Source organism: Topomyia yanbarensis, chromosome 2, assembly GCF_030247195.1.
Source record: "Topomyia yanbarensis strain Yona2022 chromosome 2, ASM3024719v1, whole genome shotgun sequence".
In the NCBI taxonomy this organism is placed as follows: Eukaryota; Metazoa; Arthropoda; class Insecta; order Diptera; family Culicidae; genus Topomyia; species Topomyia yanbarensis.
Window position 1 is genome coordinate 110,847,384 of NC_080671.1, and position 26,601 is coordinate 110,873,984.

Sequence of the window (26,601 nt, forward strand, 5' to 3'; positions counted from 1 at the left end):
TCGGGGAATCTCGTGTTTAAGTGCTGTATCAAAACTGTTCGAGCTGGTTGTGTTAGATCCTATTTTCTTTCACTGCAAACACTACATTGCAGATGACCACCACGGTTTCATGCCTAAACGATCGACAACGACAAACCTGCTCTCGTTCACAACATATGTAATGGATGGATTCGCTGACGGATTGCAAACCGATGCTATTTACATTGATCTATCTGCGGCCTTCGACAAAATCAACCATGATATCGCAATAGCGAAGCTGGCCAAACTCGGCATTCATGGACAACTTCTGCGCTGGTTTCGTTCCTACCTCGATGGAAGGCAACTCCAAATCAGCATTAAGGACTATCTATCTGCACCATTCTTCGCTACATCCGGCATACCACAAGGAAGCCATCTCGGTCCAGTAATATTCCTCCTTTACTTTAATGACGTCAATTTCACATTACAAGGACCCCGCCTTTCTTTCGCCGATGACATGAAAATTTTTCAACAAATACGGGATAAAACCGATGCCGAGCTTCTTCAGAGGGATCTGGACAGCTTTAGCACGTGGTGTGATCTAAACAGAATGGTTTTAAACCCGAGCAAATGCTCAATCGTTACGTTCACGCGGAAACGCCAACCGACTCAGTTTAACTACCATTTCTTCGGCTCGAGCATTCCAAGACTCTCTCACATCAAAGATCTCTAAGTCATCATGGATTCGGCATTAACATTCAAACCACATACGTCATACATCGTGGATAAGGCATCACGCACGACAGCTTGGGTTCCTCTTCCGAATAGCGAAAAACTTCAGGGACGTATATTGTCTTAAATCGCTTTACTGCGCGTTGGTCCGCTCAACGTTAGAATATTGTTCAGCTGTTTGGAATCCGTACTACCAGAACGGGATTGACAGAATCGAGGCTGTCCAACGCAGGTTCATACGCTTCGCCCTTCGTCATCTCCCATGGCGAAACAGATTTCAGCTGCCGAGCTATGAAAACCGTTGCCAGCTAATACACCTCGATACACTCAGCATTCGGAGGGACTGCTCTCGAGCCCTGTTCGTCTCGGACTTACTCTCTGCCAGAGTGGATTGCCCTACAATCCTCGGACGTCTGGATCTTCAAGCCCGCGTTCGAGCTCTACGTAATAACTCCCTTCTGCGAGTTCCGTTCAGGAGAACCAACTATGGTTGCCAGAGCGCTGTAACCGGACTCCAACGAATTTTTAACATTGTGGCGACGGCCTTTGACTTCAACCGGACGCGGAATGCGATAAAAGCGAAAATGTTGTCAATTTTAAAATGTAATTAATTTTAGCAACCACCATTGGGGCCAAGGGGTCTGTTGGTGAAGGTAATAAAATTTAACAATACAATTTTTGTTGTTGTTTTTGTTGTCTAGAACGAGAATTTATAATTTTTTCTCGAACCGGACAACCCCAGAAATTCGATTTATGATTTTCGCTACAATTAGCGCATTTGAAACGTTTTGTGGTTTGTTTCACCGGACAAGTATCTATCGTGTGCGATTTATCCCCACAAATCATACATTTGGAATCCAAATGACAATTTTTTGTGCCGTGCCCAAAGCCTTGGCATCTACGACACTGGGTCAGATTTTGAATTCTGCCTCCATGTCGTCTATAATGTTCCCACTTTATTCGCACGTTGAACATAAAACGTGCTTTTTCAAATACTTTCAAATTATTAACCTCATTACGGTTAAAATGAATTAAAAATAGCTCCTGGATAATTCCAGAGCGTACTGGTGTGTCATCGCCGGTAGCCTTTCTCTTCATAAGAATAACTTGTGAAGGAGGAAATCCAAGTAAATTTTTCAATTCGTTGGATATTTCATCCATACTTTGACCTTGCGGTAGCCCTTTCAAGACAGCCTTGAATGGTCTATCTGTCTTGAAAACATATGAATAAAATTTATATAACTTCTCCGTAAGATACTGGAGTAGTCGTTTGTGGCCAATCAATTCCTCCGCTGTAACTCGACATTCTCCTCTTCGGCCAATCTGAAAAGAGACTTTTACGTCCGGAAGGAACGTCGAAAGCTCAGTTCGAAAGGCTTTGAAGTAGGAGATCATCACTGTTATAGGTGGAGGTGATGGCGTTTTCTTCTCATTGGTATTATGCGCAATGCGAGGAAATTTAGAAATTTCATCAGCTTCACATTCGGATAAAACATCGAATGAGTTGCTGCAGTCAATTGAATTTTCGGGTGGAGAAGATACCCTTTTCCGTTTAGCTTTAATTTTTGGCACACGGCCTTTCTGGGAGGACCCAGGCATGTTGGAAGAATTAAATATTTCTTTAAGCTGAATTGTTCTTGAAAAATGTTTTAGTTTTGAAAAAGACTGATTGAGTAAAAAAGTAGGTAGTCTTGAAAAAGACTAATTGCCGAAAAAATATAGGTAGTCTTGAGAAAGACTGATCGAGCGAAAATATAGGTAGCCTTGAGAAAGACTGTTGCTGTTGAAAAACTCTAGGTAAACCAGGAGCTATCAAGATTTGTGACCGGTTCGAACGAAGGTTCAAGCCGTATGACAAATTTTCATCGATTACTATATTAATTCATGATTACACAAAAATGAAAACTGCATGACATGATCATAAATATGGTCAGTGCCAAATTTCACACCATTAAAAAAACCATAAAACGGCTTTAATGACCTTTTGGTGGTCGCACCAACATTCAGGCTCAAGGGAGGAAAGACTTCCAAACTTTACCCTGAGTCTTCTGCTGCAGCGCTTGCTGCACCTTCCGATCACGCGAAATCCGCTGGACGGCTGAAAGCGGTTTGTGCTTTTCTCCAGGAGCACCAGGATATGAGCGCTCAGCTATATCCGGACGACACGCTGATGGCCTTCTTCGCTAAGGGGTGAAGCCGGCAATAATCAATACCAAACAAAACGCTACTACTTTCACCATGGTTGCCGTAAAATAAATGATAGAGCTGTCATTTCTCTTCAGTGCGCAGCCTACCAGTATTCATTTGACTGTCACCATAAATCGAGAGGTAATTGTGATTGAGATGAATGTCAGTCACCCACATTATACGTCAGGAATAGCACAGGAAAGCTACTTGGAACCGTTGACGTTTCTGCTTAAGCTCCAATAACGTATATTTAGTGCTCCTGTTCGGCCCAACGCAAACGATCTCAAAATATTACGTTCCATCCGTTCAATGGAGGATTGCAAATATCTCTAACAATAGCTTGAAAAAATCGCTGATTGTAGTGTAGCAAAAATTCAAGTGACATTTTGGCAGAGCTCTGTCTGTTCGACCACTAACATAACCTGGGGAAAGGGTGGTACTCATTCAACTGTACTGGGTTTTTACTCGTCTGATATGGTCATCCTATGTAACACCGATTGCACCGGTGTAGTGCTCTGTCAAAACCGAAAATGCTATTAGTTTTGGTACTTATATTGCTACACTACTAACATTCGCAAATAGTAAACATACTGTCGTCACCGATATTTTATCATGGCAGCACTCTATCGTGAACTTTGAAGCCGCTGTATGCCGGATCAAATGCATTCACACTCGAGTGATCTCAGCAACCTGTCAAATCGTCACATGGAATTCCCGAAGTTTCGAACCGGTTCGATGTTAGTATTCGAACATTTGAAAATACATACAGATGCCGCAAAACCTGTCTCTGCATCGTTCGATTATAAACAACCGAGTACCTGCCTTCCATCGCTGACGAAAAAGAGCACACAGCCAAACACCGACATGATCCCCCCACTTCAGAGGTTACGCGGTAACGCCTTCCGATGTGGTTTACCGGTGTAGGTGCTGAAGAACTGAAATCACGTTCGCCTGCTAGCTAGCAAGACTGTTGCATATTGGGAAATTGTTACCAGAACCAGAGCCGTAGGTAGATAGGGTTAACGTTCCTCCAATTAATTACGAGTGGGGTAGTTTATGGTCAGCCGCAATCTTCCGCATTTGAATAAATGTCACCAACAACGCCGATAAGAAGCGGTTTGCGGTGACAGCTTATTTCCACTTTGCGTGTGATTCGTGTTTGCCAAGCTGAATTGATAAATAATCGACTTGGTTAGCAGGCTTTACAGGTGCGTAGGAGTAGAGAAAGAAAATCAATAAGAGGTATAAAGCGTGATCGCTGAAACAGGTGATGAATGGTATAACCTTCAATGCCTTAGCGACGGCTGATCTAGTCATTCATGAGGAATATTCTAAAAGTATTTGTTACAAAAAACGATGCAACTAAATTTTAAATTTCCTGAAATAGCTAATCATAATACCGATTCAACCTGCTACATTATTTGTTCAACTGATTGTGTTGGCTGATAATAAACCACCATTCTACATTTCAGAATCCTCAACATGAAACTCAAATATACTCTAGGAATCATCCTGCTAGTAATTTCACAGCATGCGTACTGCCAAAGGTAAGTCAACCATCCACAATCACACCGGCAAAACATTCGCCACTAATACTCCAACATTCCCCACAGATCCCAACCGGATGGTTCCTCGGAGCCCAGCAACTCGAACAGCCTCGATGTGGTCGCCAACAGTGTGACCAATTTGGCTCAGAAAATCAGCCGAGCCATCGTAAGCCAGCGGAGTAAGACGGAAATTTTCTCTCCGGTCAGTATAGCCGGAGCACTTTCGCTGCTGCTGCTCGGATCCGGTGGTACAACCCGGTCCGAGCTGATGGATCTGATGGGTTTTTCGAGCGAGCAGATCAACTTTACCGATATTCACAAGGGCTTCGGTAAACTGTTCCGCGAGCTGGTGTCCAATGATCCCAGTGTGAAGGCCAACGTGCCATGGCGAGAGAATGACAAGTGCAACAACATCGACTACGAAGATGATGATTTCATGTCCTCGCGGGGAAGCTTCCATAGTAGCGCTAAGGGTAGCCGACCAAGGCGGGATGCTGAGTAAGTTCCGATTTTATATCTGCACCAATTCAGTATGTAACCTCATGCACTCATGCGCAGTTTCCAAATTCTCAACTAGTCTCATGTTGGCGTGTGATTCGCGAGGTTGATTAATCCTACAATTAATCAGTCATTGATATACTTTCTGTCTATTCTACGAAGTGAATTGTCATTGTCGCGATAAACAAAACAGAGTGCGAGGTAGAGCAAAAAAAACGAGAAATTGATCGGCGAGATCGCTAGAAAAATTAGTGAGAAGCAAAAAAATAAACAGTGAAAGTTAGACTGCTCGAAGTGGAATTTGCCGATTTTATCATACGCGAAGATCAAAAGGTAAATATCTTCCTGTGTGTCTTATCTGTTAGCTAATACGATCTTTTTGTAAATACATGGTAGGAATACAGTGACATTCACTTTAGTTGAACAGTAGTTGCTAACACAAAGAATGCACATCAACGCAAATTAACACGTCTAAGCTATTTATAAATATAAAAATTTTCCACGTATCTAACTTGCCTACAGTTATATAGTATTTATAGTATTTACAATATTTGCGCTAAACTGTTAGATTATTGCAACCCGTAATAGACCACTCTATCGGACCTAACCTCTATGTCTTGTCTCGAGGCTAATTTTCTAAGCCATCTAAACTTCGCTTTTGATTCTAGCAATGTTTACCACATCCACAATCTTGAAAAACTCCATTTTTTCTTTTTGCATATTCTGAAATATTAACATTTTATGAATACATTCAATACGTTTAAAGAAATTCGAAAAATTGACAAAACTGAACCGTGGTTCCCTATGTTGATCGCATAGTTAAAATTTTGAAAGCATCGATTTTTTTTTAATACAGTAGGGGAGAGTGAGGACATTTGATCCTTGGGGATATTTGATTCCCTGGCCATATCTCATAATCTATACATCAAAAGATACCACAATATCAAAAGAAAATCGAATATTTGGTAGTTTATGATGTTTTAAAAACAAATCTAATGTATAACATTTGGTTTGGAAAAGTTGTACAATATTTTAGAAAATATGTGTTGATATCCATCTCGAAGATCTTTTTACAATTTTTTTAAATGGTTATATGAAATCGGTGAACTAATTACATATGAATACGAAGTACGAAGTACGATTACTTTTTAAGAGCTTTTGTGTATAAAAAAACGTTTTTCGAATTAAAAGTTTCACAACACATACATAAAAATTAATTTTGTTCACCTCATACAATAGGTATATTTGCTCCCTGTAACACTGGGTACACTTGATCCCTATCATTAACTCTCTCAAACACTTTCGAAATGTATAGAAATAGAAAAACATCATTTTCATAAAGTGCCTGGCATTATTAATTGATCTAAAATGTTTTGTTCGTGAGCAAATTATGGTATAAATTACTGAAGGTTGGGAAAGCCAATTAAACAGCATAGATTTACCGTAAATACTTGTCTTGGCTTTCTATTGCGATTAAAGTTTGTTGTGCATCTAAAAAGGTAGTCTAATTAATGAATTTGTCAGGACAGGTGAATAGCTAAACATTCGTGTCTATTAGTCATAGTGTGCTTTGTTTCTTTAGTCCTAGTAGGCAAGGGATCAAGTTACCACACATTTTTACAAAAACGTCGCTTTGACATGATTTTCAAAATTATACATATTACTAACAGGGCATAGTATTCGGATTTACATATTATTAATAGCTCTTACAATTCAAATTAACTACAACATGGCGAATTTTGAAATTTAAATTTTTATTTCATTGAAAAGTTATGAGAAAAAAACCAAAGTGGGATCAAGTGTACCCACTCTCCCCTACAATATTCTCTGAAACATTTAGACAAATCGGACTACTATTTGTGGAGATAAATAACATTGAACGGAACCACTTTTTATTAGCAATCAAATCTTACACGCGTTTTTCTTCCAACCATGTCGTCGAAGTCGGTACCATCATGTTGAAAAGCTTATTGGATTATCTAGTCACAGTCGTTTTATCTAGTCACAATCAGGAATGTAATGCACCTCAGAGCAAATAACGAGAAGAATAAAAAATACTTTTTGCACTTTTCATGCGAACCACCGCTCTTCTCTTTCACAATAAACCTCTTCCACTCCGATGTGTGTTGCTCCCATACGTGCATTCTACTCCATGGCTGCACACCTCAAAGAGTAGAAATAAAGAGGCTCTTTAGTGTGAATCTTGGTCCCATCTTGGTAGTTTGATTCGCCTTCCTACCTGCTTGCCAGTAAGGGGAGGCACAAAAAAGTGGCTCTTCAAGATTCTTTGAACGAAATTGTCCAGCTCTTGGGGCACAGATCTGTTTCATGTTTCTCTTTGTGCACATCTCAGCAGGGTTATACAATACAGAATAATCTGTATTTATACAGATTTTTCAGCCAGTTTCAGACCAAGAATCTGTATGTGCAGATATACAGATTTTTGCGTGTATGTACAGATATACAGATTTTTGAGAAGTGATGAGACAAAACCTATTTTAGAAATTTTTTTGCCTTTCTCAATAGAAAGGTATTGCAATTGCTCTGAAAACCGACTTTTTAACGGAGGCCCGGAGGGCCGAGTGACATATACCATTCGATTCAGTTCGTCGAGTTCGGCAAATGTCTGTGTGTGTGTATGTATGTGTGTGTGTATGTATGTGTGTGTGTATGTGCGTCTGTGTGTGTACGCGAACACAGTCTCACTCACTTTTCTCAGAGATGGATGAACCGATTTTTACAAACTTAGTCCCAAATGAAAGGTGCAACGTTCCCATAGGCTGCTATTGAATTTCTAATGGATCCGACTTCCGGTTCCGGAATTACAGGGTGATGAGTACGATCACGCAGAAAACGTCGATTATTTTAAGAAATTCTGCAATGAATGTATAATGGTGAAAATTTTTCCAAAATGTGACCACAACTGCTTCGATTTGTAGTACTAGGTCATTAACAGCCATTCAAAGTCTCTTTGGTCACATTGGCCACCATCATCGGTTCCGGAAGCCCCGGCGGAAGTATCCAAATTCAGACTAACAGTCACATCGGTTTCTCGGAGATGGCTAGACCGATTCGACTAAACTTGACCTCAAATGAAAGGTATTGCGTCCCCGTAAATGGCTATTAAATTTTATCCCCAACCGACTTCCGGTTCCGGAGTTACGGGTTGTGGCGTGCGATCACATAGCAAATTGTGATTCAAACCGATACCCCGATGGAAGCAAAAAAGGTAAAAATTTCGCTAAAATGTCTCTCAAATAACTTAACTTTGCAGTTCTAGGTCACCGACGGCCAAACAAACTTTCGTTGACTACATTGACCACCATAGACGGTTCCGGAAGTGCCCGGGAAAAGCGGCCATCTTTCATAACTAGCAAACTCATATCAGTTTCTCGGAAATGGTTGTGCCGATTTTCACAAACTTAGTCCCAAATGATAGCTATTGTACCGACGCGGCCGACGGTGGCCACTGATTTTAACACTCGGAATACCAAGGGGGTAAAAAAAATGGGAACGCTTACTTTGACCGGTCATATCTCAGCCGTTACATAATCGATTTTAAAACTGTCTTCACCAATAGAAAGATATATCTTTGTGAACACGTCGAATTAAAAAAATAGAAGAATAGAGTTGTCTACCGTAAGTTAAAGTAAAAAGAGGATAACAAAGTCAGTGAGAAAAAAATGGGAACGCTTCTTTGACTTGCCATATCTTAGCTGTTTGTTCACCAATTTTAATTCTTTCTTCACCATTGGATAGGTAAATCTTTTATAAAAACAGTGAACAAAGAATGATGGAAAGCAAATTTGTATATCTGAAGTAATTGTAAAAAAAGTAATTGAGAGTCAGTGCAGACGAAATGAGTTTTTCTGTTCAAACAATCGTATCACGACCATTTGTCAGCCAATTTCAATTTTCCTTACACCAATGCAATCCTTAGAGCTACTAGACTCGTAATATATGCAATAAATAGTAGATTTTCAAAAATTACTATACTTTTTCGAGTTTTTAGGAGATAAGATTTTTACAATGTACGTGGCATACGGCTTTGAAATTCTTTGCGACTTGTTAGTTTTACGGTTTGAAAATTACCTGTTTACTCAATAGTTCTACATATTATACATGGATATTATTGTATCAAAATGTTTGCACAAACGTGGAGAAACACAATATTGTATGTAAGTTACTTAATAATAGAGTGTGTTAGGACGATTCAGTAAATACGAAGAAGTTCAGAATTTTAAAATATTCGTCATATAACTTCAAATTTGAAACGATGACCCATACATTTTAATACACCAATCGATTGTAATTGATGGCGGCTACAATTTCTGAAAAAAGACATTTTTATATTTTCTCAAAAAATAGCCAAAAGTACGTAGAAGTACAGAAATTTCATTTAGTTAGCAAATAACGTCGAATTCAAAGCGATGGCCTATACCTTTTTATATACCAATCGATTATAATTGATTTTGGTTACAATTTCTGGAAGAACAATTTTTATATTTTCTCAAAAATAGACAAAAGTACGTAGAACTACAGTAATTTCATTTAGTTGACAAATAACTTCAAGTATTCAAATCTATCACCTATGCAATTTATACACCAATCGTTTGTAATTGATTTTGGCTACAATTTCTGAAAGAACAAATTTTTATATTTTCTCAAAAGAATAGCCAAAAATACGTACAAGTACAGAAATATCATTTAGTGGGTAAATAACGTCGAATTCTAAGGGATGATTTATACTTTTTTATACACCAATCGATTGTAATTGATGGCGGCTACAATTTTTGAAAGAACACATTTTTATATTTTCTCAAAAAATAGACAAAATACGTAGAAGTACGGAAATTTGATGTAGTTGGCAAATAAGGCAAAATTCAAAATGATGGCCTACACTTTTATATATACCAATCGATTGTAATTGATTTCAGCTACAATTGTTGCAAGATAAACTTTTCATATTTTCCCAAAAAACGACAAAAATACGTAGAAGTACAGAAATTTCGTCTGATTGGCACTGCGAATTTCTGTACTTCTACGTATTTTTGGCTAATTTTTGAGAAAATATAAACAATTGTTCTTTCAGAAATTGTAGCCGCCATCAATTACAATAGATTGGTGTATAAATAGTGTAGGTCATCCCTTTTAATTTGCAGTTATTTGCCAATCAAACGAAATTTCTGTACTTCTACGTATTTTTGTCGTATTTTAAAAGAAAATATAAAAAGTTTATCTTGCAACAATTGTAGCCGAAATCAATTACAATCGATTGGTGTATAAAAAAGTATAAATCATCCCTTAAAATTCGATGTTATTTACCCACTAAATGAAATTTCTGTACTTGTACGTATTTTTGGCTATTTTTTTGAGAAAATATAAAAATTTGTTCTTTCAGAAATTGTAGCCAAAATCAATTACAAACGATTGGTGTATAAATTGCATAGGTGATAGATTTGAATACTTGAAGTTATTTGTCAACTAAATGAAATTACTGTAGTTCTACGTACTTTTGTCTATTTTTGAGAAAATATAAAAATTGTTCTTCCAGAAATTGTAACCAAAATCAATTATAATCGATTGGTATATAAAAAGGTATAGGCCATCGCTTTGAATTCGACGTTATTTGCGAACTAAATGAAATTTTTGTACTTCTACGTACTTTTGGCTATTTTTTGAGAAAAATATAAAAATGTCTTTTTTCAGAAATTGTAGCCGCCATCAATTACAATCGATTGGTGTATTAAAATGTATAGGCCATCGCTTCAAATTTGAAGTTATATGACGAATATTTTAAATTCTGAACTTCTTCGTATTTACTGAATCGTCCTAACACACTCTATTATTAAGTAACTTACATACAATATTGTGTTTCTCCACGTTTGTGCAAACATTTTGATATAATAATATCCATGTATAATATGTAGAACTATTGAGTAAACAGGTAATTTTCAAACCGTAAAACTAACAAGTCGCAAAGAATTTCAATGCCGTATGCCACGTACATTGTAAAAATCTTATCTCCTAACAACTCGAAAAAGTACAGTAATTTTTGAAAATCTACTATTTATTGCATATATTACAAGTCTAGAAGCTCTAAGGATTGCATTGGTGTAAGGAAAATTGAAATTGGCTGACAAATGGTCGTGATACGATTGTTTGAACAGAAAAACTCATTTCGTCTGCACTGACTCTCAATTACTTTTTTTACAATTACTTCAGATATACAAATTTGCTTTCCATCATTCTTTGTTCACTGTTTTTATAAAAGATTTACCTATCCAATGGTGAAGAAAGATTTAAAATTTGTGAACAAACAGCTAAGATATGGCAAGTCAAAGAAGCGTTCCCATTTTTTTTCTCACTGACTTTGTTATACTCTTTTTACTGTAACTTACGGTAGACAACTCTATTCTTCTATTTTTTTTTTTGACGTATTCACAAAAGACATATCTTTCTATTGGTGAAGACAGATTTGAAATCGATTATGTAACGGCTGAGATATGAGCGGTTAAAGTAAGCGTTCCCATTTTTTTAGACCCCCTTGGTAGTCCGCGTAACTTTTTACCCCCTTGGTATTCCGAGTGTTAATACGACTTTTTTTTTACGACTGACCTCTTGCGGCTCACTTACTTGCCTTAATACGACTTTTTACGACTGACCTCTTGCGGCTCACTTACTTGCCTTAATACGACTTTTTACGACTGACGTATTTTATTTTTTCCTTTTCTATACATGTAAGACACTCCCGCTGGCTGAAATTTCTTTTGCACGAATTCCACGACGGACTACAACGACTGGCTACTTCGCCAGCGCGCCTGTTGCGCGTGCGAACTCTAATTAACTTTTCACGACTGACTTCTTCCAATCTGACGCAAAAGACTTTTATCATTTCGTCTGTGTAGACTTCTCTCTGAGAGAGTCTCAGACCTAAACAAAACATTCTTTCCACGCTCGCGAGAGTAAAGACCCCGGTGGATGAATCAGTAGTTCACTATGACTCATACTCGGAAGCCTTTACTTTCTATAATAGCGTCACCGTCTGCTGCTGGCAGCAACAAACTGTGTTTAATTAAACAAAGTGTTTATTCTTTTCCGTAAGCATATGGCTTGGAAAGCGCGAGTGCATCAAAATATCAGCTTAGCTTAAGGCTGTAGCTGGTGATGTAACCCAGGAAATTAGCTTCCATGGTGCACCACTTGGAGAAATTTTCCAGGGTTGATGCTGGCCGAAAACTATGGGCGCTGCACTATTTTATCCCCACAGATGTCTGTAAAATTTCGCACGGATCGCTTGTATGGTTCCGGAAATATAGACTGAACGGTCCGGTTACACATGAAATTCCCATATAAGTCGGAACTCTAATTTTTTTTTCAAAGGGGGGACCCCATGAAATTTCAGAAATCGAATTCGTATTTTTGATGCCAAACATCTTTAAAATGCATGAAACGTCGAGATTTTATGTTATCTCGAAAATTTTTTTTTTAAAAAATCGACTTTTTGGGACTTTACCGACTTCGCACCTTTTTTCAGTTCAATATTACCGTGGCTGTTTTTTCTTTTTCAAAATTTTAGAACTCGAATAATGATTTATTTTCCTGTATATAGTTGTCATGTATGATATAAGTATGATAATAAAATGTAATATATGCATTTAAAAGTTTTTAATGAATATAAACAACGCACACATTCTCGTGATTCATGATTGAGAAAGGCACAATTGCACCGCTAGGTGGATTAAAATAGGTTTTTAGTTTCAGTAATACTTCCTCTGTGTCTCTCTCAGCTTAGCCCTCTATATTTGGCTGTGCACGCCGATGAAATCGACTTAAAAATGACTTTTACTGTGAGCCGTATTTACAAACATTGCTTCACAGTTCAATGGCAGTATTGGTAAACACGGCTCACAGTAAAAGTCATTATTTATGTCGACTTCGTCTGCGTGCACAGCCTAATTAAAATATATTTTCACTTTTGCGAGTGGTCGCTCATTCTGAAAGGTAAAGGTTTGTAATGCACTCAGGTTAGCACCCAGCAAACGCCTGGCTGAAGTCTACTTCCAGAAACGTTAATTGTAATGCTCTGTGACTTTGTGAATTCTCAATTTTTTGTCCGAAATCAGACAGCTACATTGGTCGACTTAGGCTGTGAACCATTTGGTGAAATTTTTAACTTTTAGTTAAAATCTGACACTTCAAAAGTTATTTGCAAAATAAACCTACTCTGGAGCATGGTTAAAATTGACAGAGCGATAGTTAAATTTGACAGCTCGATGGTTAAAATTTTTCCCATGATGCAGAATGAAAAGGTGGAAACATTTTCTGTACCTAATTGAGGTTGTCAATATTTTTCAATACAAAATTAAGGGATAAAGATGGAAACGATAACGTGTCGTGTAAAGATTTGTTTGGGTTATTTCATGATGTGAATGTTTACTTTTCGAGGCTCTGAATCATACTTAATGAAATAAGAAAAAAAAAACTAATTTTAAAATATCGACAAATGTTCACACCTCTACCAACTTGTGGTCATCGCAGCTGTCAATTCTAAATAACTATCCATACGTCAACTTTTGAAATGGTTCGCTCTCTCAAGGACTCAACTGATTCGATACAGATATCGACACAGATTTTTCAAAGAGTAAATACAGATGAAAAGATTTTTAGGACAAAAATACAGATTGCATGCATGCATCGCAGTGCTTTTGTGCTGCTCTATTTCTCATCGGTGTATTTCGCTCTTTGTGGTATATTGTGTGAGCAAATAACAACCCTGGTCACAATCGAAATATGAATAGTTTATATTTTTGTACATCAAATTACGACGATTTTTTAAAAGCAAAAATCGATTCTTTTTGCTAAAGTCCACTGTTTTCATTATAATTCAAATTTTTGAAAAAGGATAAGTGAAAGGCAAGATAATCGAATGCATTTAAATTTTTCGTTGTCGATAAACAAACGAGCGCCAATCCTTGGTCCCGTATGTTTCTATTCCATTTATTGCCAATCCCGAGATAAACTAGTGTTTCGTCGATTTGTTGCTATATCGTCGCTGTTGTGCTATCTTATGACAAGCGCTATTTTGCACATTTCAAGAAAAACGATTTTTAAAGTTTGAGATTGAATATCTTGAAACTTATAAATGGTATAAACAATTCAAAGAAGACAATTGATGCTTCTTTCTACTCTGTATTAATCTCTCAAATATTACGAAGATCAGTTGACTATGTTGAGTGTTTTTGCTAAAAAAGTAAACAAAAGTCGCACACACTCGTGTCATAGGCGTGTATTGATGACAAAATTTGTATGGCGTGTCGTAATCGTGCATGAAAAATTTGCCAAAGAAAAAAATCATCAAATATTAACTTTTATTCATATATTTCGCTTCGTTTGGTCTATAAACAATCGGTGAGATACATTTTGAAGGAAATGAGTCAGAAAATCTAGAAAAAATAGTAATTTTTGGTTACAGTGTTGCCAAATATGCTATATTTCCAATTTAAAACCTAAATTTCATTTTTCTCACAATTCGTGCATTTTTGTTTTGAAAATGATTATGCCATTGTGTTTCTCAGATAGTTTTCTATATAAAAACATCTTATACATCAAAAGAAATTTGAGCCAATCTCCAAACACAGTCATTTGAAGGAAAAAATTAAAAATTTCTCAGCACGTTTCTCGCTACTTCTGTAAACGCCAAACTTCTGTAAACGCCACTTTGCAAAGATTTTTTAGATAAGTTATGTGGCATATCTGACTCAGTTTACCCCAAAATGACGTTTGTCATAAGATAGCACAACAACGACGATATGTGGCACACCCCAAGTAGCAATTGCAACTTGTTGAAAATTTGAAATGTTGCATAACTGCTACACAATATTTTTTATTGTTGGATATATTTGGAAAGAATTTCCACGGGTTTTTAAACTGATTGTGCAACTATGTAACTATAGATCTGACCAATAGTGTTAAGTATGCAAATATCAATAACAGTTGTGAAACTAATCAGAAACTTTTAAAGATCGCCAAATGGTTCACAGACCAAATTGCATAGGCGGCTCCAGCCGGCTGACCAAATAGGGGACATGCCATTCTGACAAAATTTATTTCATACACGTTTTAAAAATATAGTAAATTAAAAAACGTTTAATATGTAACTAAAATATAAAAAACTAATAATTTTGTCCATCGGATCTCGAGCACGAAATTTCCGTGTCATCTACTCATTAATATAGCTGGCTGTTGAAGTTGGCAACCTTTTGTGTTTTAATTCGGTTTGCCGTGGATGAATGGACAATCGATAGTGATGCATTCTCCTCACGATTAGGATTCTGCTCCACATCGTGAACCATCACACAAATTTGCACAGAAAGTTTCGCGGTCTACAATTTTTATGACTTGACTCCTGCTATTCATTAACCCATTCATGCCCATGTTGTTTGTGAACAACAACGTTTTTAAACGGCTATAACTTTTGATTGATGCAAGGTTTTTTCACATTAACAAGTAAGGCTAATAAATGTGACTATTGCTTTTCATTTGAGTATTAACAGTTCCAAGGGTCAGCTCTAGAACTGAAGTTATTGCAATTGGTCTGATTGGATTCAATGGAGCAGTGCTGCCAGGAACAGTTTACGCTGACGATGGAAAATTAATTTTTCATATATCTTCGTTATGTTACAATATTATTGAAAATGATCAAACTTATCAATTAAGACTGTCCTTGGCTACGTTTCCACGCAATTGGACTAATGTAAATATTCTAGGAGAATTGTATTAAGCATCGGAAGGTAAAACTTGAGCTGCTTCTAGCTCTGCGAGGGAAGCACCTTTCTTTATGAAAAACGCTATTAATCCACCTAACAGTGTGATGAGACATTTCTTATAACTCTTATAACTCTCTTCGGATATTATATCGTTTGAGAACATTTAGAACTTGATGCTTCGCGATGTTATTGATAACACATACTACATGGGATAGTGGCAGGACTCAGAGAATTGCTCAAATCAGCATAGGACAACATCAGTGCTAGAAATCTCAAACCAAATCAATGGGAAAACGAAAAAATGGCCCATAAAATAGACATACAAACGAATTATTGCTAATGCTCTGTTAATAAAATATTTAAATTCCTCAATCAATGCATTGTGGTGGGAAAACTGAATTTTCCTAAAGGGGTTATATATTGTATTGAGCCAAAAAAATCGATTTTTTTTAAATCGATTTGAAGTTTATACTTTACTCAAATTTTCAACGCGACTGAGAACTAAGAAATCAACACTTTTCCTTGAGAAAAGCGATACTAGCATATTTCCATCTTCATGATAAGGAAAACATGCTCAAAAAAGGATTTACTCGAATTCAGTCTTGTTCGTCTGCTTGAGCCCTTCAAACAAATGTTCATATTTAGCTGATAAAATCGGGGTTTCAATGTATTATAATAGATATTCAGCATTCAAAGAAGTTTCTTGTGAACGAGTGTAGAACGACTTTATTTTTACTTACTTGAAGTCAGCGGCGTAGCCAGAAATTCGGTTTGGTGGGGGTTTGGTGAAAATCGATCATACTGTCCAAACGGCATAATTCCGAAACCGTAATTTTTGAAGTTTTAAAATTATGCAGAATGATTTTTTTCAGAAAATAGTAACAGAGTTCGTGTCTTTAGCGAATTTGTTGAGACTTTATTGTAGTCATGAATATTAACCTGAGAAAATTCACCATAAATACTTCTTGGACAATATACCGTCAAAATTATTTTATCAAATGATGCGCTGTTTAACGTTTGTAAAACTCATCGAAGATACTAAACCTCCGAAATTGGCGGTTTCAAAATGATGCTATCTTGATCTTAAATTACTGTTTTTGAATATTTTACCTATACATATAATTGGTCATACAACAAAAATCAAATGCTCATCAAAATCGATCAGGACCTGCTAGAGTCGAATGGAAATCGTCATTTTTTATAAATTTCTCTCTACATTCGGAAAGTGTTATCCTCGTTATTAATCATATTATGTTTTCGTCTCAACTCAACGCATTTCCAAAATAAAAACCTGTTTTAATCCACCTAGTGGTGCAATTGTGCTTTTCTCATTTGTCCAGACTACGATTCCATGGCTGGTTATGTTCAATACAATGGATCGACAGCCACGATCTTGAGATACTATGTGATACTGAAACATCGCTTGAAACCAGCGCCGGATCATGAAGAAAGATCCGGGAGGTCCAGGTCATGCCGAAAATTTTCAACTTGTTAAAAAATTTTAAACTAGTTTTAATTTGAAAGTAGCAACCCCTCACTGCCCACTCCCTTGACGATTTTTAGAGTGATTGCATAAACTTTCTATATAAGAAAGGCAAAAATGTATAAAAGTCCAAAAAAAGTCAATTTTTGTCAAACATCTCAATGTTTCATGCATTTTAAAGTCATTTGGCATCAAAAATACAAATTTGGTACTATGTTGCGTTTCGGCTTCGCCTCATCAGAAACCGACACTAACACATTGTCGGAATAGATTAGCGCCGGCTTGACGCAAATCCCTTAAAACTAAAACACACTATGTGTTTCAATCAAACGACTGATCAAACGTGATGTCCCGTTCGAGCAGAAGTTCTGTTTATGCCGATGAGACACAAGTGAAGCCGAAACTTGTCTTGGCTTAGCAGGCCTATGCGAAAGCACTATTTACCAATTTTTCCTCCTTAGGGTGAAATATAGCATAGTACAAATTTGGTTTTGAAAATTTTTCATTTCAGTTTATATGGGAATTTGCTGTGTGATTGCACTCTTCAACTCGTAACTCCGGAACCGGAAGTCCAATCAATAAAAAATTCAATAGCAGCCGATGGGAAGGTTGTACCTTTCATTTGAGACTAACTTTGTGCAAATCGGTCTAGCCATCTCTGAGAAACAGAGGCCACATTTTTTTCTACATACACACATACACACACATACATACACACACAGACATTTTCCGATCTCGACGAACTCAGTCGATTGGCATATGACACTCGGCCCTCCGGGTTGGGATGAAATTGACGAATTTTAGAGTGAATGAGAAAGGCAAAAGCATTTTTAGCAAATGTTGAAAGATATGCATTTTTGGTGAGCAGTTCTATGTTTCATAGACATTAAATCAATTTTAACTTCGCTTCCTATTAAATAGAGACCCTTATTACAGTACATCTCTACAAAAACGAGATCAATTTGAAAATAAATCTGAGGATTATGATTGATTACAGAACTCTGGAATTTTCTATTGGAATGTTTTCAGGCAGGAATGTGATATTGATGCAGTTAGACAATTGTGAAATCAAGACCAATAGATCAAGTACATATCATGACCCCATTCCGACAATTTATCAAAAGTCCTCATGATGTTTACAACAACAGGTTATCAATCTACGGATCAGATAATTGTTATTGTAATATTGAAGTAAATCAGTCTGCATCAATAAATTTTCAACTTCAATCCAATATTTTTTTTGGGTGTGGTGGGGGTGGGGTTGTATGGTGTTAAACCCCAAAACCTTCTCTTGGCTACGCCGTTGCTTGGAGTTATTTATTTCGCTTTTCATTTACCGAAAGGTTTCAGTTCGATCCGATGGTCATGAGTTAAAAAAATTGCAGTCAGAAGATTCGCACAAATGAACATTTTTGCACTCATAAGTTATCAAGTTCCTTCCAGACAACTTGGAAGTGTTCGGTGATTATTTCTAGCGGTTGTAGATAGAGAAATGAAATACTAAATTCGTTTTATCAAAATAATGTTTGGCTAATTTCAATGGATTATTACTATATTAAACAATGAATAGGCGACAAAGAGTAATCCACAAACAACAAGCCATAACTTTTAAAGTATTCAAAATAGATATTTGAAGTCTTCAGTAAAGTTATTCGCAAAAAGTAAGAGCTACAAATTTGCTGAAGGCATCATTCCGATATAATCCATTCCAAGAAAATAAATAAATAAATAAATAAATAAATAAATAAATAAATAAATAAATAAATAAATAAATAAATAAATAAATAAATAAATAAATAAATAAATAAATAAATAAATAAATAAATAAATAAATAAATAAATAAATAAATAAATAAATAAATAAACAAATAAATAACGTAATTTGTTCAGTAATATCTCTGTGAAATTTAAGTTCTATAGTGAAGTAGGCGAGAATAGGTCTTTGGAGCCGCATTCTCAGCAAAAGGCATTCTCGGGAAAAAATTTCTCCTAGTAACAGGAGTAACGGACTCTACTTCTTCGGATTGCGCCATGTATTTTTTAATTGGCTCACAATGGGTGCGTGGCGATAGATCATGTAATCTTACTTCCATATTATCATTTTCCATATACACGAAAATCTTGTTTGCAACACTGCCACTTTCAACCATGTGGTTTAGCAAAACAAATCTTTCGGCTTGGTATAACTTGTGTACTATCAGTCCTGCATTGCGCAGGCGATGACACTGAAGGTACTCGACTTGCATAAGCCTAAGTTATGCAGCTTAGGCTTATGCAAGCATTCACCTTCAGAAAATACTCCAAGTCACGAGGAATCAGTCGTATAGAAACAAATTTAAAGTCAATGACCGCGGGGTTGCGTCGAAGCAGCATTATTTCGAAAACTACTATATTACCAGTGATGCCACAAGTACAGTATAGAATGGTACAGATTTTTTAAGTATTTTTGGTACAGATTCTATACGATACAGATTACAGATTTTTGTAAAAAAGTACAGATTGGTACAGAATTTTTTAACGTGACAGCTGCGTAAAATAATTAAACAATGCAAACCCAGTAAATAGCTGGCAAATATTACGGCGAGAAGCTGAACTGGAGCTGTCGACATTAGGATGCGAGATATGAGGAATTCGTTTGCAGCAAATCAAATTATGCTTGCCATAGTAAAAGCAGACAATCCGCGCAGATCTGCTCGGCCTTCATTCAGTCAGCATTCCTTTGATTTGCTACAAGCGACCGAACAAAGAGAAACTTGAAAACGAAAAAGAGAAAGATCTGTGCACCAAGAGCTGCACAATTTCGTTCAAAGAGTCACCTTGAAGAGCCACTTTTTGTGCCTCCCCTCACTGGCAAGCAGAGAGGAAGGCGAATCAAACTACAATTCAGATGAAGTTTGATCGGAAGAACGTTTTAAAATGTTTTTTGGTTGCCTTCTCTGCTTCCGTGCGCGTGGGACCAAGATTCACTCTAAAGAGCCTCTTTATTTCTACTCTTTTAGGTGTGCAGCCATGGAGTAGAATGCACGTATGGGAGCAACACACATCGGAGTGAAGAGTTTTATTGTGAAAGAGAAGAGCGGTGGTTCGCATGAAAAGCGCAAAGAGCATTTTGACATTAAAAATGTCTTACTCCACTATCTGGGGCTAGGTGTCATTCTAAAATCTAAACTATCTCCCATGTAACGAAACTATGTAAGGTTTGCACGCTTATAACTCCGATATTACTAGATGGATTTTAATCATTCATACACCAACCGATTAAGAAACACCTAACTTAAATATTGGTAAGAATTTAATATCTCCCCAATAAAAGTAGACTTTTGGAAATTGATAAAATTAAAAAGTTCACGAAAAACGGGAAAATTACCATTCGTGAGGCAGATTTCTCAGACACAGCCGTCATTAGAGGGCACCTTAGTCGCTCAATCACACACGAAAAGTCATAAATAGAAGAGACGCATGTCCGTTTAAATCAGTTGTTGCTAATATCCCATACGAGCAACATCATCTCCGGGCGATGCAATAAGCGCTATCGATTTTCAGCAACGTTGGCATTTGCACACACTCGCACCTAAGTGACTAACCCATATACGGTTAGTTTATAAATAGAGGTGACGCGTACACGTTTGAATCAGTTTTTGTTCTGATGTCGAACGGGTAAAATCATGGCTGCAGCGTCTGGACGCTAAGCGGTAGACGCTATGCATTTTCGGCAGCGGTGGCCGTGTGCGGATTTTTCGGGTACCATCACGGTGTCACAGAATGATTTGCAAAGTGGGTGGGTGGAGTGGTTTGGATTTAATTCAATACGGCAGGATGCGACTTAACGCTGCAGAATTGGTTTAATAATACAATGTTTACACTACAGAGTTATAACACGTTTTAATAATTAGCAACAAGAAAAATGTCACCAAGATAGCATAAAAACCCGTTTTAACCGGTAGTGCGAACGTTGTATAACAATGTAATTTATCAAATAATTTCATTTGTTCAACCACCAATCGATCAAGAAATACTTAACCTTAAAATTGTTTACTTAAGTTCATTAGTACATTATTGAAAATTTAAATGGAAAATGAAATTTCATATTTCATGGAGAATCTGTATATTTCCGTTGGCGGACGCGAGCTTCCTCATCACAGTTCTCAATATGGAACTTTTCTTTTGAATATATTTTCTGGACAGACCAGCCTATTTTTACTAGATGGATCAGCCAAATAATGCCAATCACCTAGTGAGATACTTGATTAATTGTAATAATAGGTTACCGTTAAATGACCTTCAATAAATTATGTTTTAATGGGGAGGTTATATAGCAAATTGTAACATATGAAAATAGGCGAGTGAGCAAGAAAGTGAGTCGATATGTGTGATAGATAAAATTCATTTGCACGCTCTTGAAAAAAGCTACATTTTTAATGTCACTGTGGTCGTGTCCTGTACACAACCCTTTAATTTTTTTTATTCTTCTCTTTATTTGCTCTGAGGTGCATTACATCCCTGCTCGCAAATCGCATCTTAAAGTCAGTTCCAGCTCGTCAGTCCGAATTGAAATATGTACATCAAATGATATTTTTTTTTTCAAATAAACTTGTTATTGTTTTGGTACAGACTTTTCTATATGGAAGTACAGATAAAAAAGATTTTTCAACTTCTTGTACAGATTTAATTGCGGCAACACTGTGTGAATAAGCTCACGAATAAAAAATTATGATTTAGCAAGAGATCTATTCCTGTGGCAAGAAAACCAGCTTTTCGTAACGGATAAGACATTCAAAAGAAAGTGCTTCAATGAACAGATTATGCCCATCATTAAGTCCTAAGACGGTTCAGTTACGATTTAGCCATATCTACCCGGCTGCCATAATAGCAAGGAAGACGTGCAATGGTACAACGACAATGGAGTTAGTTCATGACAAAAGAGCTGAGTCCGCCAAATTGTTACCCGTGGTCTTATTCGTCGCTGATTTCCTTGTCACAGGAATAAATTCTTTGCCAAACCATAATTCTTTTTCGTGAAAACAAACTTGCCGCGACCAGGAGCCTTGTGGAATTTGAGCTCCATGATTTGTATAATATCGGTTTTCGCATGTGGTTCATTATCGTTCAAGGAACATCCATTGCGACTCATCAGCATTTGGTTGTACAGCATACGTTCTCTGGTTTTGACCACTGTTTGTTGTTCGAGGCTTCGATTGAGTTGTATATTTTCCCGGTAACATTTGTAGCATTTTCGGATACGATCTCGCCAAGAGTATGACGGTTAGTATTCAGTTTTTTTCGCCGAATCATTGTCAGAGATGTTGGGATCTGTCTTGATTTTCCGAATTACCTTGGATTGTTCGCTGTGTTTTCGACTGTTTATGTTTTATTTCTTTAGGTTAGGAATCGGCGTTTCAGTCTGTTGTTTAATAAAGAACTCCTGTATGTTCTCTTCTTCCGACGTTTCGGTCCTTATTGGACCTTTCTCAAGGAATCGAAATTTTGGTGTTCTCTTGTCGGTTAGTTCTTGCTAAACGCATAGCTGTCAGGTTCTGCCTAAGTTTCTGGTTTCGGTTTATGAAACCCCTCGTCGTGCGAAGACTGTTTATATCAATCATTTAATTTTGGACCACGATTGGCGTCACTGCACAACTTTATCAAGATGTTGAAGATTGCTTAATTAATTGCATTAAAAAAAATCGGAAAAAATTAGTTGCATAACCAACCATTTTCAAAGATAGCAGTGCTGATGATTCACTGTATAAAAATTTGTGATAAGGGACGCGGACGAAAATAGCTGACCACCGCCTGTTTGTGTTAGCTTTTCAAAGTATGCCTAAAGTAACAATTTATATCATAAATATGAAATCATTTTTAAATGATCCCGTATGGTGGCGAAAACTAGTGAGGTGGCTTCTAAATGTAGAATTTATATATCTAGTTTAATCATTTGGCCTAGTGCATACCTCTCACCAGTAAATAATATCTGCCGTAAGCTTAGTATCGCATACTCTCACCCGCTTCTTACACTGCTAATTGGAAAACATATGGTAACAGGTTTCAAACCATCATAACTCCCGCAACGTCGTCTGTGTAACTCTAATGTAACAACTCGCCCTTCTCTCCAACAGCTCGTCGCACGTCATTTCGGTAGCAAACGGTATCTTCGTCAGTCGGGACCTGCAGCTGAGCAGCAGCTATGCAGATCTAGCCAGAAATCTGTACGACGGTGAGGTCAGTCAGATGGAGTTTGGCCGTGATCCGGTGGGAACATCGAACTCTATCAATCAGTGGGTTCGAGCAAAAACCAGAGGCAAAATTCAGGAAATCGTGAGCCCAAACCAAGTCAATGACGTTCCGATGGTGCTAGCAAGTGCGCTGTATTTCAAGGCCAAATGGGAAAATATGTTCGTCGTTCCGGACACAAAACCGAGACCATTCTATTTGAACGGCAGAGACCAGCCACCGGTTGATGTTGAAACGATGGCCACTTCAGGGTGCTTCCCGTTCTACGATGCGAAGGAAGTAGATGCTAAGATCGTGGGTTTACCTTACCAGGAGGGTAAATCTACATTGTACGTTCTAATTCCGAACAATTCGGATAGACAAAAACTGCAGTCGATTATAAAAGGTGGCTTTAGTTTGCAACATTTTAATCAAATAATTGATCAAATGCAAGTAAAAACTGCAACTCTGGTGATGCCAAAGATGCATCTAGAAAGTATGATAGGATTGAAGGATGTATTGATTGGATTGGGGCTACGGAACATCTTTGATCCGATAGCTAGTAATCTGACCCGCATATCCGGATTGACCCAGAGTAGCTTTGTTGGGAATCCAAACAGACGTAGACCAACGTCTGCGGGTCGTCCTGCTAATGCTCCTGCCCCGACTAGCACACCTAGTCCAATTGTATTCCCAACGAATTCAGCTGAAATAACTCCGCCCATTCAAGTTCCATCCGAACAAGTTCCAAGCCCGATTGTGAGATTCCCCGTGGGACTTGATGAGTGCAATTCCATCAACAATTGCATCTTCAATAAAACCTGTATCTGCGACAGGAGCACTCGTGGAACCGTTGACCAGAGGGGCTGCCATCAGAAACCTTTCTTTGTTGCAAGGCAATGCCCGACCGGAAGTATCAAATCAATCACAGATGCTAGCATGTGTATTAATGAGTCATTCGAGGAGCTATACGACATGAACCTGGATCGATGCACGCAAAAAGACTGTTATTTCATCTCAAATACATGTTACTGCTGTAAATACAAGCCGCCACAAAGTACTACAAGTGCTTCTACTGTACAAAGGCAGCCTCAGTCTCAACCAGCTCAGTTACCCGGCAACGTTCAACAGCAGTCAGCGTCCTTACCGGAACCATTCGACATTTCAAATCGGTTCAACCCTAGCACCACTAAACCTCCCCGCCAATGCCAGAATTTCCGACGCTGTGATTCGTACGGACGATGCGACTTGGTAACCGTATGCGCGTTGATCAATGATCAATACACATTTTCTCCGAAACCAGCACGATTCAAGCGTCAGAGTGGGGGCAACGGTGGACCAAATTTATTCGCGGGTCAAATCATGCACAAAGTCAGCTTAGACATCGATGAGGAAGGAACCGAGGGCGGCGCAGTTACGGTGGTTGTTATCGATCGGATTTCGTCTTCGGTTACAGTGCGTCTGGATGGACCTTTTCTAATCTATCTGCGCAATGACGTTACGAAGTTGCCGCTATTTTACGGGGCAGTATACGATCCGAGATCGTAGTGATCAGTGAATTAAATTTATCGAATTAAGAATAAAATAATTTAAGTTTTTTACTTAAAACTTCTCTAAAGATTAATTCACATTCCCTGTATAATTGATCCCAGTTTTTTTTCAGTGGTGAACCTAAGCTCAGACTAAGTTTTGTTAGATACCTCTTCAGGTGATTAACGCAGATACTTCTTGTTACGACTCATTTCATGTCGCTTCTACTCTATGATTCGAATATGCCCATTCAATCTTGAACATCATTATCGTCATCGTCGTGGCCAAACAATCGATCTTGGGAAGCCAGTCTCGAGTTTCCAGTGCGAACAGCTAGCGAGTGCGGGATCTACCCCGAAGTCGATGACATCTTTTAGGTTCTCTGCTGAACATAACATTAGCTGATCTCTCCTCCGGCATTCGTTCTACATGCCCAGCCAACTGTAGTCTGCTGTGCTTTATCATCCTACCGATGTTATCATGTTTGGGCCCAGGCTCGTGGCTCACACGTCGACGCCATTTTCCATCCACCCTGGATCAAAGACTCAAAAACACACACAAGAAGGTTTTGAAAAGGTATCCTAGTTACAACAGATTTCCCGCCTAGACCCGAAGATAACTCGTTATGCTCGATTGTCTCTGACATTTTGAGTTCATATTGGAATCGTTCAGGCTACAGTTTGATATCCCTAGTAACAATTAAGGGTTTGCGGCAGTTTAAAGGTCACGTCATCTGCTTAGTAAGAGAATCGTCCTATGTTAAGTCAGTCAGCTTAATAAAAAATCAATTTTTTTGTCGTGACTAACGACTTACTTTTCCATATAGGGGCCCCTTTTCAAAATTTCGGAAGAAAAATGATGTAAGGTTTTTAACGCTTATATCTTTTGTTGTACTGAATGGATTGAATAAATTTCTTTGGCATTTTGTCGAAAATATTTGTACCAATGCTGTATTACATTTTGGAATATGTAGGACATTGATTATCAACGGAAAAATAGTATTTTGAAAAATCTTTCGAAAACGACTCGGAAAAGTGAAAATTTTCAGCCCATCCCGCACAGAGCCATAAATATGGTGCACCAACCGAACAATAAAATGATGAAAAGTTTTAAATAGGTCCACTACATGTTTGTTCCTATGATTATTCGTATTGGGTTGCTTGACGAGAGTAGTTGGTGGGGGAAAGCCGGCATATTCGTTTTGGTTATGCCATTAGAAGCCGGACGGAAAGGAAAGGCTCATGCACGGCACGAGAACGAGCGAGAAAGCGATAGTAGTGCATATTAGCGAAAGCGTTACGAACATTTTGAACCTTAATAACTTTCCTTCTACTAAACGGATTGCTAATCTTGTTTCATAAAACGTTCAACGCTTGCTACCGATACGTTGTTTGCTATATAAAATTTGTTTAAATAGTTTAAAAACTACATCAAATGAGAATCAACATTAATGATAAAACCTATAAATAGGATGTCGCAGATTTTCTCAAAGCCAGACGTGTGTAAGACGCAGTGCATAACGGACGTACGTGCTAGGTATTAGGTCGTCCATTGAGAAGCTGCATCGGATGACCAATCAAATCGGCTACCACCGTAGAGAAGAAGAAAAACGTTGGTGGAGGTGGTGGCGGTGAGAAGGCCAAAAATCCAAAGGCTGCTGCTAAAAAATGCAGTCACTGAAAAGGCGGTA

At 37.7% G+C, this 26,601-nt stretch overlaps 1 protein-coding gene across 3 annotated transcripts in view; it reads left to right on the plus strand.

The window, feature by feature from the left end:
- The window catches only part of LOC131679176 (serine protease inhibitor 28Dc-like), an 86,843-nt gene that overhangs the window by 14,626 nt on the left and 45,616 nt on the right, over window positions 1-26,601 (plus strand). For 2 of the 3 annotated variants that reach the window (XM_058959825.1, XM_058959824.1), the window contains exons 2-3: window positions 4,350-4,424; window positions 4,491-4,922. In XM_058959825.1, coding sequence (XP_058815808.1) covers window positions 4,360-4,424; window positions 4,491-4,922 — 497 coding nt within the window. In that variant the 5' untranslated portion in view covers window positions 4,350-4,359. Of the gene's footprint in view, window positions 1-4,349; window positions 4,425-4,490; window positions 4,923-23,287; window positions 24,954-26,601 lie in introns of those variants that run through there. The other variant, XM_058959823.1, reaches the window with a different exon arrangement.